Here is a 15,844-nt window from a genome sequence, read left to right as displayed (position 1 = left end):
ACTGTTTCTTTGGTTCAAACAGTGTAGGCCTGTTCATATCAGTTCAGTTTTGTTAAGATTATCCTCTTTTCATGAAAGCATAGTAATTGCCCCCCCATAGAAATTCAAACTTTTCTTGTGCATCATCTCAAGGACAAAGTTGATGCACCTTTAGATTGTCACTGCCAAGATCTCATTTGCTGTTATTGCTTAAAGTCCCATACAGTGGAAAAAATAACAGATACTGAGCATCCTTGCCTGCTTTCTCTAAAACAATTCATTGCTTGAAAATAAATCACCATTACTTATCCTTGCCTATCTTATTTGTTAAGCCAGATATATCATGAAGGTACATGAAGTTGCCATGGGTCTTATCTAATCCTGCAAAGTCTACCCAGATGCAGCAGGAGTACAACATAGGAGGAAAATGTTAGATTCCCACAATGAGCATGCTCTGATAACATTAAGCAAAATCGACGGGGTGGGCTGCTTTGCTGTTACTTGTGTTTTTAAAAACCTTCAATTAGATAGTTTGGTACTGAGGCAGGAAGTCTTTTTAAATCCGCTGTAATCCATTTAATAGAGAGTGAGCATGTGTTCTACCACTCAGTGGCGTAGCGTGGGGGGTGCAGGGGGGGCCGGGCGCAACATCTGGGGGTTAGGGGGCACAAATCCACGGGTTAGGGGGCGCAAATTACTTGCCTTGCCCCGGGTGCTGACAACCCACGCTACGCCACTGCTACCACTGACCTACAGCCTGACTTAAAAAAATGATCCAAACAAAGGCTTTATGGGAAACCCAAGCACATGCCACCCAACTCAGCAGAATAGGGCACCCCTGAAGCCTACTGCCATGAATCAAATATGTACTTACATCTTGCATACTAATTGTGCAAGAGCTTTGAAGCTGGTCTTCAAAAGACAAAAAGCTTTGGAAGGGGGGCTATAATGTGGTGAAAGTTGGGACATTTATCCACTTTCTCACCTGCTTATCATATGTAGTATGATAAGTTCCCTTCTCCAGCTGTTTTCCTCAACCCTTGCTAAAAAACTAAAACACAAGTCGATTCTTTGGAACCTTGCAGCTCTATGTATAGACAAGGCATATGGTGTACAGTGGTACCTCGGGTTACATATGCTCCAGGTTACATACGCTTCAGGTTACAGACTCCGCTAACCCAGAAATAGTGCTTCAGGTTAAGAACTTTGCTTCAGGATAAGAACAGAAATCATGCTTCGGTGGCACGGCGGCAGCAGGAGGCCCCATTAGCTAAAATGGTGCTTCAGGTTAAGAACAGTTTCAGGTTAAGAACGGACCTCCGGAACAAATTAAGTACTTAACCCGAGGTACCACTGTACAGAAATTGTGGGTAGGACAAAACTAAGTATCCCTATTTCTCTTAGTCATTCTTCTAATGCTGCTTTTCCTAAACAAAAAACAAAGGGATGCTTCCATACATCTGCTTGTAATGTAAAGCATCAATTATGTTGGAATATGTCTTCTTCATAGCCTTTTTCTGCATCTATTAAGTGATAAAGAGGTATCCAGCACACACACAAACACAAAATCCACTTCTCATATTTCCTTTTTCTCTCTAGCTTAAAATCTCAATCTAAGGAATTGATTTTTTAAAAGAGTGCTGAAGTTCAGACTGGTTTAGAGTTTTGTGTCCAGTACTGAACAGGTTTCATGCTTGTCTGATGCAATCATCAATGTACGCAACCCTGATTATAGTCTGTTTTTAAAAAAAGGGTTAAGAAAATTTACTGAACAGTACATTGTAGTGCTGAATGAGAAAAGACAGAGAAAAACATATCCAGGCTCAAACAGCAGCAGTTTTTCTGAGGAAGTCTTTCATGAGACTAGCATATCCTCAGCAGTGGCTTTGGGTGATGATCTGTACAATGGAAATAAAAAGTTCATAAAAAGGTTACAGTTGCTAAAAGAAGAGTGTGCCCATTGTCCTCCCCTTTTGGCTCTGCAATCTTCTCAAGGCACTGTTGCTTCAGTCGGAATCTGAATCCGAGTCATCATCTGAAAGAGCGAGAGGTTGTCAATAAAAATGTCAGGGTTGGGGTGGGACTTATTTTATATGTGCACAATATAAATGCATTGCATTTGCAACAAACCATGCTTCCATGCCTTGGTATCTTTTGTAATACCCCATCATTCCTATAACTTTTCAAAAAATTGGAATTTGAAATGTGTGATGCACAACACAGCCAGATCATTTATTCTAAATACAGAAGCTGAGGGTTTTTATTTATTTATTTATTTATTTAGCTTCTAAACAGAGGATGGCAATACTGGAGAGAAGGCTTGCTCCCATCTATTGCAGATCTACATCTATTGCAAATATAGCCCACAAATGAGCTTGGATCTGTGGCTGATGGCAGTGCAAAGCTGGTTTGTACCTACCTTCTGATTTACGTGGCTCAGGGGCATCTGAAGAATCTCCTTGCTTGAGATATGTCATCAGGTCATTAAAGGTTAGGTAGACGTAAACGCAATAGACAACTGTGGCGATGAATCCAAGCACCTGAAGAGCAAAAGGTCTTGAAAAGCAGAGTTTTTGAAAGCACAAATGAAAGGGGAAAATTTGTGCAGGAACAGCTTATTGAAAACCTTTCCCTGCTGGAATCAGCTGCTGTATGTGTCCCTATTTTAGGGAATTTCAAGCGTTTCTGGTCCTCATGAAGAGGTACTTAAAGGGTCACATCAAAGTCATACTGATTTCAGTGAATCTACTCTGAGCATGACTGTTATCAAACTTAAATAAATATTAACAATTAAAACATGGTTTACATCTGAGTGAAGACTAGAACTGTGTGGAAGTGACCTTTCAAAACCCTTCACCCTAATCACAGGCAAAGAAATTGGAGGGACATTCCAGGGTATGGGTTTGTGGTGGTTGTTTTTTTTTTGCAAAAATGAAATAAAATATATTCAGAAGAAATTCTGCAAAGTGGTCTTTTTCTTAGGGTGGGAGTGTGTGAGGAAAACACATCCAGTCATATCAGAAATAAACATTAGTTGAATTCAGCTCTTGTAAAAACTGTAGTTCTGAAGCATGCGTGCGCACACACACACATATGGGTGTGGGTGTATTGCAAAACACCTCTTGATATAATAAAGCATAATAATATAATCACACAGCCCCACTGGAAGATTTGTTGTGTTGTACCGCAATTCTGCATTTGCATGAAGTCAGGTTGTTGCAGGGGAGCAACTGTGAAGGCCGGCTGCACAATAGCAGTGGCCACGGAGCTTCATTAATTGGGCGGAGGGTGAAAAGGGTGCTTAGTAGCTGCATTGTGTGACAGGATGAAGATGTAGGAGGTTATCATGGAGCTTGTTTGGATGTAGGAGGCTTGTGTAAAGGAGGGGCAAGGGAAGCATAGATAAGAGAGTGAAGGTGAAAATGGGTGAGGCTGCAGAATAGAGGAGAAAAGTGGCTCTAGAAATGGGGTTGGAAAGGTGAACATTAAGCTTAGTAAAAAAATTCCTTCCAGTAGCACCTTAAAGACCAACTAAGTTAGTTCTTGGCATGAGCTCTCGTGTGCATGCACACTTCTTCAGATACACTGAAACAGAAGTTGCCAGATCCTTCTATATAGTGAGAAGGTGGGGAGGGGTATTACTCAGAAGGGTGGTGGGAATGGGAGATTGGCAGATAGCTGAGATGAGCCTGTTGACGACTCTTAACGACTGCAGAATTCTTATCTCATTATACATGACTAAGCCATTTTTCACCTTCTCACCCCTTGCCTTTTCCTGTAAGACCTATTGCAGTCGTTAAGAGTCGTCAACAGGCTCATCTCAGCTACCTGCCAATCTCCCATTCCCACCACCCTTCTGAGTAATACCCCTCCCCACCTTCTCACTATATAGAAGGATCTGGCAACTTCTGTTTCAGTGTATCTGAAGAAGTGTGCACGCACATGAAAGCTCATACCAAGAACTAACTTAGTTGGTCTTTAAGGTGCTACTGGAAGGAATTTTTTTATTTTGACTATGGCAGACCAACACGGCTACCTATCTAACTATTAAGCCTAGTAGGAAGGGAAAGCTCTAGGGGGTTAATGTGGGGGAGATGGCAGGAAGATTAGTGAGGTGATCAGAAGTTTTTAATAGATTAAATACCACAGCTCTTATTTCTATATTATGATGGCCATAGCTGTTCCTTTGTATGAGTATCTCAATACCATTCAATAGATCTTCCTTCGTTTTTGGGTGTTTAATCTTAGTTGCATAGAATGGATGCAAAACACCTATCAGTACCAGGTAGGTAGGTAGAATTTATCCCCTTATCATTAACTCCCAGGTATGAACCAGCCTGAAACATCAACTTACTCCTGCTGCCTTGGATGCTGTGTCAGAATATTTTGAGACTGCGGCAATCGAGATGGCAAAATATATAATAGCAGCAATGATGCCACATAAAAAGTCCTGCAAGACAAAGAGTTTTTAAATCAAGTTAGGGATGAAGTTTTAAGCTGGGTGGGTGGCAAGGTTATGCACAACACATATCCCTTTAATTGCTGAAAACCAGATAGTCAACTGACAGCCCCAAATCATTTTTAGCTCAACACTGGCGGCTCTACCAAGTTATTAACAGGATGCAATCAAGCTTCTGCACACAACTGCATATGAGGTTTATTTAGGTTTTGCGCTGGATGTCTCAGCCAGATGCACATGCTCCTCAAGTATCCTTCAAGAATCTGAAATCCATTGGAGATCAGAAAGAGGTTGCTATTATGCACCATGCTGAGAACTGTCCACAGTTGCTGTTCATAGACCTAATGTTACTCAGACCTCACCCCTGCAGTGCAGTTGCAGAATTTCCACAAAAGCAGACCTACAGTATCATCTTTCTATGCCATTGTTACTACTGTGCAGGTGACAATGTCTATTCTTGATTTGTGCCACTGGGTGCTTCTGGTTTGAGACAATTCATTGGGTTAAAAAGAAAAGAAAAGCTGCTCGGTGCTTTTTGAAACAAAAGCTGATTCACAGAAGCATACTTGAGCGCCTTCTTTTGACACAACACATATGGCTTTGCTTCATTGCCTTGAAATCCACTGAAATTTAGTAGAGAAGTTTCCCCGCAAAACATTTGTGTAATTTTTTTCAGGAGAATGTTTTATTGTTAATTCTCCCTTTTACAATTGTTTGGAGAGCATCCTATTATGTATTTTATAAAATGGGGCAATGTTTAGGGCCAAGTCCTCATTGGGTTTCTACAGCAAATGCCTAGCTCTGCTGCTTATATCTCTCACAGCAGCTTCTCAGGAAGAAACACCAAGAGGCTGATGGGAAATAATATGCTGTCATTGAGAAACTAAGCTGGAGTGCAGCTTTGCATTTTTCAAACATGGCACTGCTAAATAGGGAATTTGTTTGGAGCCAGAGCAGCACCTAGTGGTCAGTTTCAGGAGCAGCTAGTAACTATTGATAGGCTAAGTCAGGAGGAAGACAATTTTAATTTATTTAGTATTTATTTAAGGTATTTATATATTTAGAATTTCTAAGTGTATATAAAATCTTTTAAACCCATACAAAGAATGAGAACAATTAAAATTCACCCTAGAAACATAAAAATACCTTTAAATGCCTGCTAAAATAGGAAAGTCTTTGTCAAACACCTGACGTTAAGCAAGGACGGGGTTGGGATGCCTAAACTTGGCTGAGAGGGGGTTCCAAAGAATTGGGGCCCACCATACTGAATGCATGGCTCCTGGTGGGTGCAAGCCATGTGTTTGAGCCAAGGGGACCACTAAGAGAGACTTCCCCAAAGATCTCTGATAACTAAGGTCAGGTAAGAGTGGCTTGTCTAAGGCTGGCTAGTGAGTTATTTGCAGAGGTTCAGTTGCACAGTCACTATGTTCTATGAATACTCACTCCATCTAAAAATAAGCTCTGATGGTAAGTGACAACAGATTTGCCATCAAAAAGAAACCTCTGCAAGACAACAGGGAAATTCCATTGTGTTGGGGGGAATCCCAAGGTTTGCAGTTACATATTTTTTCTGTGGGGACCCAGGGGAACGCATACCCCTAAACATTTTGTGAATCTAAGTTTGGCCTCATTGAGGGACAGTATTTCAATATGAGTAGGAAAATGAGAGTACCCCTAAACTTTTTTAAAAGAAAAAAAAGCAATATTAATGGAAAACCCCCTAAGTGGGCAGCAACCAGCCCACCCCCCAAACCACTCGGTGAGGACTGAGCATGGTAGTGCTCACAGGGCAAATGGAATGGAGGGCAGCTGGTTGGAACAGTGAACAAGGAGCATTCCACACGGCAACATTTTGCACGTTCCACTTGTAGTTACGATAACTGACGATGATGGCAATAACGAAATTTAGATTTCATCCAAACACAGAAACAAAACTGACAAATGATGTTGCAGCTGAACAGCTTAAGTGCACCTCAGAGACCTCATATGGTACACAGTGACTGCTATGCACAAGATTAATCTTTCAGCCTGGAACTACAAGTCATCCTGGGAGACAACATGGGCAGGTTTTTGCCTGTGTTACCGGGTGCTAAAGCAGTCATACTAGGAGGTTATGCCCATCAACACTACAGGCTCTCCCAAAATTCCCAGCTACCCATCATTCTTTCACTTCAAATGTGCCCCTCCTTCACATCTTCCTTGCCAGCCTTGGATATTCACTCCAAGGCTATGCAGGGATGGTCACCTGTGACTCTCCTGAAGCTGTTAGTCTCCCAATTGCCCTCAGTTCCAGAGAGCAGTACCCGGAGGACCACAGATTCCCTACTAGACAGTGACTGGCAACCCGCCGCCCCCCAACCACCAGTTCATTGACTCGACTCAGATTGATCACATGTGTCCTCACGCTTACCGCCAAAAGCCAATAGACTGCTTTGAACCTCTCATTAAGCTTTAAAGAATAGGCAAAGAAAAAACACAGGGCCGCCAGAAGAGTTAATAGTGGTACAATCAGGAAAGACCCAGCAGAGGAGGCAATATAACAGATGAAGATGATGAACGACAGCACCTGGAACACAAAGGAGAACATTATTGGTCATCTGGAGCTCAGGGCATGTGGGTTCCTCCAGGCGTCCCTTGTTATTCAGCAGTCATTGCAAATCGTGCTCATTATATTATTGGGGCAGTTATACACAATCAATACCATTTGTGCCTGCAGATAGGGACATATCCCCAGGGCCAGATTTAGGTTTGATGAGGCCCTAAGCTACTGAAGGTAATGGGGCTCTTTATATGTCCAGCTGCCATTTGTCACCAACAAATTGTCGCTGTTTTTAACGTTTAATATATGCTATATGGTAATTTATGGACTTAATAGGTATCTAAAGCTATTTGCACATACAAATAGGAACCTACACAACAGAAAAGAGAGCAGGGTGGTGTAGTGGTTAAGAGCGGTAGACTCGTAATCTGGTGAACCAGGTTCGTGTCTCCGCTCCTCCACATGCAGCTGCTGGGTGACCTTGGGCTTGTCACACTTCTTTGAAGTCTCTCAGCCCCACTCACCTCACAGAGTGTTTGTTGTGGGGGAGGAAGGGAAAGGAGAATGTTAGCCGCTTTGAGATTCCTTCGGGTAGTGATAAAGTGGGATATCAAATCCAAAACATGGTTGCTGTTTTATTTTAAATATTTTTGGGGCCCCCAAGAGAGTGGGACCCTAAGGTATAGCTTATTTAGTTTATATGTAAATCTGGCACTGCATGTTCCATATTTTCCTGTTGAAATCCTGTCACTTTTCATACCACAAATGCTCTGTTTGGTTTTTTCATGTCCTGCTTTCGTTGTGCTACAGTGCAAGAGTACCCTTCCAAATGGGAATAACACAGTCATATTGGAGAACAACCAACAAAGTGGAATGATGTGTAGACAGTCCAGTAGAAATCCACCACTAATGCACTATTTGGGGCTTCTCTTGCACTTCTAAGTTGTATTTTAGAACAGGGCTGGGCCCATTTCAGGCTTGCAAGACCTGCCTTCTTTATTAGAGCTCCAATATCCACCAATCAGAGCCAAAGATTCAAAAGACATGTTGTATTAACAAACTTGGCACCTCTGATACTCAGCAAAAGAACTGGTTTTGAGTCTCAGAATGGAGTTCAGCCCTTTCATGCAAACATCCATTCCTTGCTTCCCCCTTTCCAAACTGCTTTAGTTTCATCAGCCTAATGTAGAGCTGGGAAGTTAGTATTGCTAAAAGAAACCCGGGAATCTGAAACTCTTGCCTGGTCTACCTGGAAATCAGCCAGAGATTGATCAGTAGATTCCAATTCTAAAATACAGAAGTCCACATATGGCAAACTAAAGCATCATCAGGAGCACAAACCTCCAAACAATGTCATTTTTATGGCAAAGCAAGATTAAGGCTGCAATCTTAAACTCACTTACTAGGGAGCAAGGCCCACTGAACACAGGGGAACTTTTTTCAGAGTAAACACTGCAGGAGAGACAGCAGGAAGCAAACGAGTCCATCTTAATTTTATTCAGTTGTTCCAAGGAATCTCTGTAGAGGAAGCAGACAGCACTTCTTCCTTTTTAAAGATTTGTTAAACCACTCCAAGCAAGCAATGCAAAGCAGCAAATGCTTACTCTGAGGAAACAAGAGTCACACTGTTTTCAGAAACAGTAACACAACATGCTTTATTTAGAATCTGGAAGTGATTTGTCTTATCGGAACAAAAACCACATAAGCAAATGCGAGTGGTATTAGCTATCTTTTTTAAAAAAATGTAAATGACACTTGTTTATTCAACGTTTTTGACATTTCCATTCCACTAAAACTGATTATGTAATTAATTACATTACTTTCAGCATTAGGGGATGGCAGAAGCCAAATGGTTGCAGAATGGATGCCGCGCTGATTGTGATGAACACAGGATGCTGGGGGGAGGGGGTGTTTATATCGCTGCTTCTTTAAACCTGGCCTATATTTGAAGCTATATTCCTTGTGTTACACACACACTCTCATATATGCACACAGACCTTCCTTTCTGGAGTTCCAAATGGCATGGTGATGGCAAGGTGGGCAACTCAGGTAGTAGGGATTTTTTTATTGCTCTGGGACTTGAGAGCAGATAGGAAGCACACTCTGAGGTAGATTCTTTTAGGGCCACTGGAAGCCTGCCTCCCAGGAATCACATCATGGCATGGGGGAGGCCAGCCAGGCATCATCCATTGGTCAAAGAAGGAACAGCTGCAAGGAGATCATTTCCTCCATCTCTGCCTGAAAGAACTTCCGGCTCCATCTGCCTGCTGTTCTGGGCTGCAGAAGCCAAGGGGAAGCACACTCTGGCTCTGTCCAAAGAAACGAGCTACCAATTGCTGTTCAAGCAAGAACAGCAGCAAGGGATGATCAGCGTGGCCCAAACTGGATATAAAGACCCTCTTGCAGCTCACCCCTGTGTTCTGACCTTCCTTTGCTTCCCCATGTATTAAAGGTTTGTTCTTTTTTAAATTCAAACCAAACAAAGTTGCAGTGCGATTCAAGAGGTAATGCACAAACGCAAAAGATAATATCCCATTGTGATACCATGATCACTAAGCAACACAATCCACAGGTAAATTCACATCTAGTAACCCCTCCGTGTTGCCACATGGGATGGTGCAGGTAGGTGAGGATCATGCAACTTATAAAAGGAACTGGACATAATTAATGTTTCACAGTGCCTTGTACTGCTCTCTCCAATGATACATCAAACATTCTGGCCTTGAACTGACCCCCTGCCTCTACCTCTTCCCTCCACTCCCTTTTTCCTTGCGTACCTTGTCTTTCTCGTTTGTAAACTGAATGGCTGGGCCTGTCTCCCCCTCCCTCTTTCTTTTTGATGTGAGCCACGTTGGCAGAGACAATAATTATTAGAGAAAAATACAGCAAATGAAGAAAAAGCAAATCTTGCTCAATAAATTGCTAGTCATTGTCAACAACTGTTTGTGACGTCTGTATTAGAAGGGAGGGCAGAAAGGAGGAGGACAAAGAAGGGGAAAACAAAAAATGGGAAATAACTACATCAAGAGAATAACAGAATCCTAGAGTTGGAATGGATCCCAAGGTCTAACCCCCAGCAATGCAGAAATCTCAGCTAAAGCATCCATGACAGATGGCCATCCAACCTCTGCTTAGAAACCTCTAAGAAAGGAGAGTCCACCACCTCTAGTGGGAGTCTGTTCCACTGCTGAACAGCTCTTACTGTCAGAAATTTTTATGAATGTTTAGTTGGAATCTCCTTTCTTGTAACTTGAAGCCATTGGTTCAAGTCCTACCTTCCAGAGCAGGAGAAAACAAACTGGCACCATCTTCCATGTGACAGCCCTTATGATATTTGAAGATGGCTATCATATCTCCTCTTCTCCAGGCTAAACATACCCAGCTCCTTCAAGTGCCTGCATAAGGCTTAGTTTCCAAACCCTTGATCATCTTGGTTGCCCTCCTCTGCACACATCCCAGCATGCCAATATCCTTCTTGAATTGTGGGGCCCAGAATTGGACACAGTATTCCAAGTGTGGTCTGACTAAGGCAGAATAGAGTAGTACTATTACGGTACTTCCCTTGATCTGTACACTATACTGTTGATGCAGCCTAGAATAGCATTAGCTTTTTTTGCTGCTGCATCACCCTGTAGCTCATGTTAAGCTTGTGGCCCACCAAGACCCCTCGATCCTTTTCACATGTACTGCTAGTAAGCCAGGTGTCCCCCATCCTGTATTTGTGCATCTGTTTCTTCCTGCCTAACTGCATAACCTTACATTTGTCCCTATTGAAATTCATTTTGTTAGCTTGCACCCAGTTCTCCAATCTGTTAAGGTCATATTGAATTCTGATTCTGTCTTCTGTGGCATTAGCTACCCCTCCCAGTTTGGTGTCATCTGCAAATTTGATGAGCATCCCCTCAATTCCTTCACCAAGGTCATTTATAAGGACATTGAACAACAATGGGTCCAGGACAGAACCCTGTGACCCCCACTTGTCGATTTTTTCCAGGATGATAAAAGGTAAAGGTAAAGGGACCCCTGACCATTAGGTCCAGTTGTGGCCGACTCTGGGGTTGCGGCGCTCATCTCACTTTATTGGCCGAGGGAGCCGGCGTACAGCATCCAGGTCATGTGGCCAGCATGACTAAGCCGCTTCTGGCAAACCAGAGCAGTGCATGGAAACGCCGTTTACCTTCCCGCCAGAGCGGTACCTATTTATCTACTTGCACTTTGAGGTGTTTTTGAACTGCTAGGTTGGCAGGAGCAGGGACCGAGCAATGGGAGCTCACTCCGTTGCGGGGATTCGAACTGCCACCTTCTGATTGGCAAGTTCTAGGCTCTGTGGTTTAACCCACAGCGCCAACCGCGTCCCTTCCAGGATGACAAGGAACCATTAATTAGTACTCTTTGGGTTCGGTCAGTCAACCAGCTACAAATCCACCCAACAGTTACCTCGTTCAACCCACATTTTACCAGCTTCCTCGTGAGAATATCATGGGGAACTTTGTCAAAAGCCTTACTGAAATCAAGATACACTATGTCCACAGCATTTACCTGATCCACCAAATTTGTAATTCCATCAAAAAAGAAAAAAAAAGAAAAAGAAATCAGATTGGTCTGGAGTGATTTATTTTTGAGAAACCCATGCTGAGTCTTAGCAATCACAGCATTACTAATCACAGCCACCTGCCTGCCTTCTTACATACACCTAGCTCATGGAGTGGCCCTGCAAGTGGTAAGAGGAAAGGGTACAAACAAAGGCTCTGTTTGTCTCCAGGCTTCACACCAGAACCAGATTGGCTCAATCATCTCCCCCTACCACCATGCAGCCGACTCTGGAATTTGGATGCTGAAACTTTATAACAGGGGTGGGGACCTTATTTCAGATCGAGGGCTGCATTCCCTTCTGGGCAACATTCGGGGGGGGGCACACACATGCCAGTAGAAGGCAAAGCCAGAATCAAAAGTAGGTGCAGCAATAAATGTATACTTCACCTTTTTATAGTAGGGCAGTTTCTACACATCTCTCTCTCTATCTTCCACCCAGATAAGAGGCAGTAGCAGAGGTCAAGGATATACTCCACCCAGGCAACGAACACTTACAGCATGATGCAGGGATGCTGAGGGGTGTGGCCTGGGCGAGCTCTGAGGGCCATACAAAGGCCTGGAGGTCCCTGAGCCTCCTCACCACTACCATGGGGTTGGAAAAAGCATCAGAACTTAAGACAAGGTTACCAGATTTTTTTCAGTGAATCCAGGGACACTTTTCAACTTTAATGGATTTTGTATGGGGACTGATTTGTAAATCCGGGGACTGTCCCCAGGAAACGGGGACGTCTGGTAACCTTAACTTAAGAGCCACAGCTCACTTAGTCCAACAACCTGACAGCAGCCAACCAGCTGCCTCTGGGAAGCCCACCAGCTGGACACAAAGGTAATAGCCCTCTCCCCCAAAAGTGCCACCAAGTCCCATGAGAACCAAGGAGGTCCCAGGTAGCCAGTGTGACTAAACAGGTACTGAAGGAGCTCTGTGAATTTATTGAATCCCCTTTCTGATGCTATCTGCATTGCTGATCCCCACCACATTTTGTGGCAGTGAATCCCATAATTTCATTATGTGATTTGTGCAGAAGTCCTTTCCTTTGTTCGCCCTGAATCTCCTGCCAATTTAGTTTCACTGGATGACTCACTTAACACCAGATTTTGGGAGAGGCACCGATGGAATTTTCTCTATCTAGTATTCACTTTTTGTACAAGACACATCATTTTGTAAAAGTTATGTCATATATTCCGACCCACCCACCCACCCACCCCAACACTCACTCTCTCTCTCTCTCTCTCTCTCTCTCTCTCTCACACACACACAGAGAGAGAGAGAGAGAGAGAGAGAGAGAGAGAGAGAGAGATGGGAGATGCTTTTAGGAGACTCCCTAGAAGAGATCTCAGCACTAGAACAATCAACAGAGCATCCAAAACTCTGCACCTTTCAATTTTTGTGTGAAAAGTTCCTCCCTGTGGAACGCCCTCCCATCAGATGTCAAAGAATTAAACAACTACCTGACGTTTAGAAGACATCTGAAGGCAGCCCTGTTTAGGGAAGTTTTTAATGACTGATGTTTTAATGTATTTTTAATCTTTTGCTGGAAGCTGCCCAGAGTGGCTGGGGAAACCCAGCCAGATGGGCGGGGTATAAATAATAAATTATTATTATTATTATTATCATCCCTCTCAAAAGTTGCATCATCAGGTATGAATATCCAGCTAATCCGCAGCCCTGAAAAAGCTCTAAGGGCAAGATGAGGGGAGACTTGAGCAAAGGAAGCTATTTTAAACCAGGTTGTATAACCTTAATGCTGCTATTCTCAAACAAAGGAACTTCAATGGAAGACTACAACATGAAACGGCTGGATTTGAATTTATCAAGGGATTGAATGCTATCATTTGTAGTTTTAAATGAGATAGTCATATCTTATCATGCTACAGTGAGTTAATTAACTTACCCACAATAGGATTTGTGTTATCGCCTACATTGTGTACCATCACTGCTTTCTTCCAGGCCTGGTTGTTGAGTATTAATCTTCATCCATTTGCACAAACTTTGCCGGGATGTCAGGGGTGGCTCATCCTGTTGTTTCGCTGCCCCTCCTGTTGCCACCCCCACTGAAGCCTTGCTTACCATGGTTGTGCCACAGTACTTTGTGGCGACATCTCAGCAGAAGCTGCTGCCTCTGCTCACTTCTCCAGGGCAGTGGGGCACCACACCTGTGTGGAATCCACTGCTCAAAGCGGCTGCCTCAGTCCATGCCCTTAGGACTGTTATAGGCACAATCCACTGCTCAAAGTGGCTCAGTCCATGCCCTTAGGACTGTTATAGGCACATCCAATGTACAGTATTGAGCATTCATTCTGATTTGTTTGCCAGGACCTCACGTCAACCAAATGTTATCCCACGGTTTCCACTGCATTTCCCCCTTAACTTAAAAAGACTGTGGGGTGTGTGGGGGTGCTAAGCACATTCGTTGCCCAAGAGCGCCAAATCCACTTTAATTGCTCAACTTGAATATGACAGGATGCAAACTGATTTCGGTTGCAACATATATATACAGCCAGCCTGGAAAAGGCCACCGTTAATAACCCCCGTCCTCACCATCTGTTTGACTTTATACAGTTCCTTTCCCTCATACGTCACTATTCTACAACCCCAACGCCACGAGTGCTGTTCATATCCGCAACTTCATGCTTCCAAAGTGGACTCTAGCCCAGAAAAGCGTTTGCGCCGTAATAAACTGCTTAGCCTCCAGGGTGCCGGAAGCCTCTTTCTTTGTTTTTACTAGTACAGAAGTCGCCCGGGCCTGTGCCTTCTCTTGTCTCTCCCTCTCCCCTCCGGGGTGGGCGTGGTGGCCACCATCGGGGTCCCTGCGAGGCGGGGGGGGGGGGGAATCCTCGTTTCTAGGCGAATCCTACAGGACGCCTGCTGGAGCCAGTCCTGCTTTCCAAGGGCCTCAGGCTGCGATCCAGCGCGCACGGTTTACCTGCGAGTAAGCGCCTACTGGACAGAGCTCGATTCTGAGTCCACGGGCACAGGAAAGATTGCTGTGCGAGAGGGTCACGTTCAGGGCAAAGGAACCCGACCTCGTTTCCCTCCTTTGCTCCTGGCAAACTTCCCGCGGCGTGGAAGCCTTTTGCCAGGAGAGATTGCGAGCAGAGCCTGCAGTTTCTCCGCCGCCGCCGCCCCACTTCCTCGTCCTCCCCGCCTCCCTTCCCCACGCGCAGCCCTTGACTCGAGTTTGCAGTGCATTCGCTTCCGCGCCCCATCTTACCGCCTCGGCCAGCAGAAGCCTCCCTTTGCGGGAGCTCAGAAACTCCTTGAAGGATAGGAGCAGGCGAGCCCCCGGCGGAACCACGCCGCCGGACTCGGGATCCTCCGCTTCGGCTCGCTCCATGCTCGGCTGCGCGGATCCGAGCGAGGCGTCGCCTAGCCAAGAGCGGAGACCAGCGCGCCCCGCCGAGTTTGTGAGAGTTTTTTCTTCTCGTTTTCAAAGGGAGGGAAACGGAAATCCTGATTCTGCGGAAATGGGGGGCAGAAAACGCCGAGCCGAAGGAAAAAAAAAAGTTTCCTCAGCGGTTGCCAAATCTACAGCTGGGGACGCTGCCGAGCAGCCGCTGCCGCACGGCAATCTCGTGCGCCCCGCCCCTTCCGACGAAGAGCCGGGCGGGCGCCACGTTAGGCGACCCCCGCCCCCGACTCGTGCAGCTGCTGGAAACAGGGAGTACTTCCTCAGGCGAGTCCATGCGCGGCTGTTGCAAACCCCAGGACGTGACCCTCGGGGAGCTGGCGCCCCGCTGCAGTTTTGCTTCGAAGGATTCGAAGTGCCTTGCTGCATCAGAGATGGAAGATCCACCTGGTCCCTGTTTCCTAGAGCACCCAGCGGCCCGCAGCCACGGTCACCTCCACACGGTACATTTAAAACACGCTTGTACCACTTTAACAGTCTTGAATTCCCGCAAAGAATCCTTGGAACTGTGATTACAAGGGTACAGGCTTTGCAGAGCTTCCGTTCCCAGCATAGCTGCCAACTCCCAGGGTGCCCAAGCACCCACAAAATTCCCCATGAAGGGGCCGGGCACCCACAAATTTTGGTGCCAGGGCCATGCACACTGCATGGCACCCACAGCCCTGGGACCCATGGTCAGGGGGCTAAGCTGACACTCCTGGTTCCCAGCACCCCACACAAATGACACTTCCCAGGATTAGCAGTGACTCTTGAAGTGGTTTTTAAGAGTGTGTTTTACCATATGGTGAGGATGTGATATAGATGACTCTGAATGTTCACAAGCAGCCCTTTCTCACCAGTCACACCCTGTTGGCAGCAAAAATAACA

At 45.0% G+C, this 15,844-nt stretch overlaps 1 protein-coding gene across 1 annotated transcript; it reads right to left on the bottom strand.

Annotated features, from left to right (window-relative positions):
* Nucleotides 1-1,718: 1,718 nt before the first annotated feature.
* On the bottom strand, nt 1,719-15,144 carry CMTM3 (CKLF like MARVEL transmembrane domain containing 3). Its single transcript, XM_081202731.1, has 5 exons — nt 14,783-15,144; nt 6,849-7,004; nt 4,334-4,429; nt 2,399-2,519; nt 1,719-2,014 (listed from the first exon to the last, which is right to left on the bottom strand). The coding sequence occupies exons 1-5, from the start codon at nt 14,903-14,905 to the stop codon at nt 1,986-1,988; spliced, it is 525 nt and encodes a 174-aa protein (XP_081058857.1). The 5' UTR covers nt 14,906-15,144; the 3' UTR covers nt 1,719-1,985.
* Between the last annotated feature and the right edge of the window lie 700 nt (nt 15,145-15,844).

Source organism: Podarcis bocagei (assembly GCF_964188305.1).
Source record: "Podarcis bocagei genome assembly, chromosome: 7".
Taxonomy (NCBI): domain Eukaryota; kingdom Metazoa; phylum Chordata; class Lepidosauria; order Squamata; family Lacertidae; genus Podarcis; species Podarcis bocagei.
Note: the sequence above shows the minus strand (reverse complement) of the source record. Positions and strands in the feature narration are given on the sequence as shown.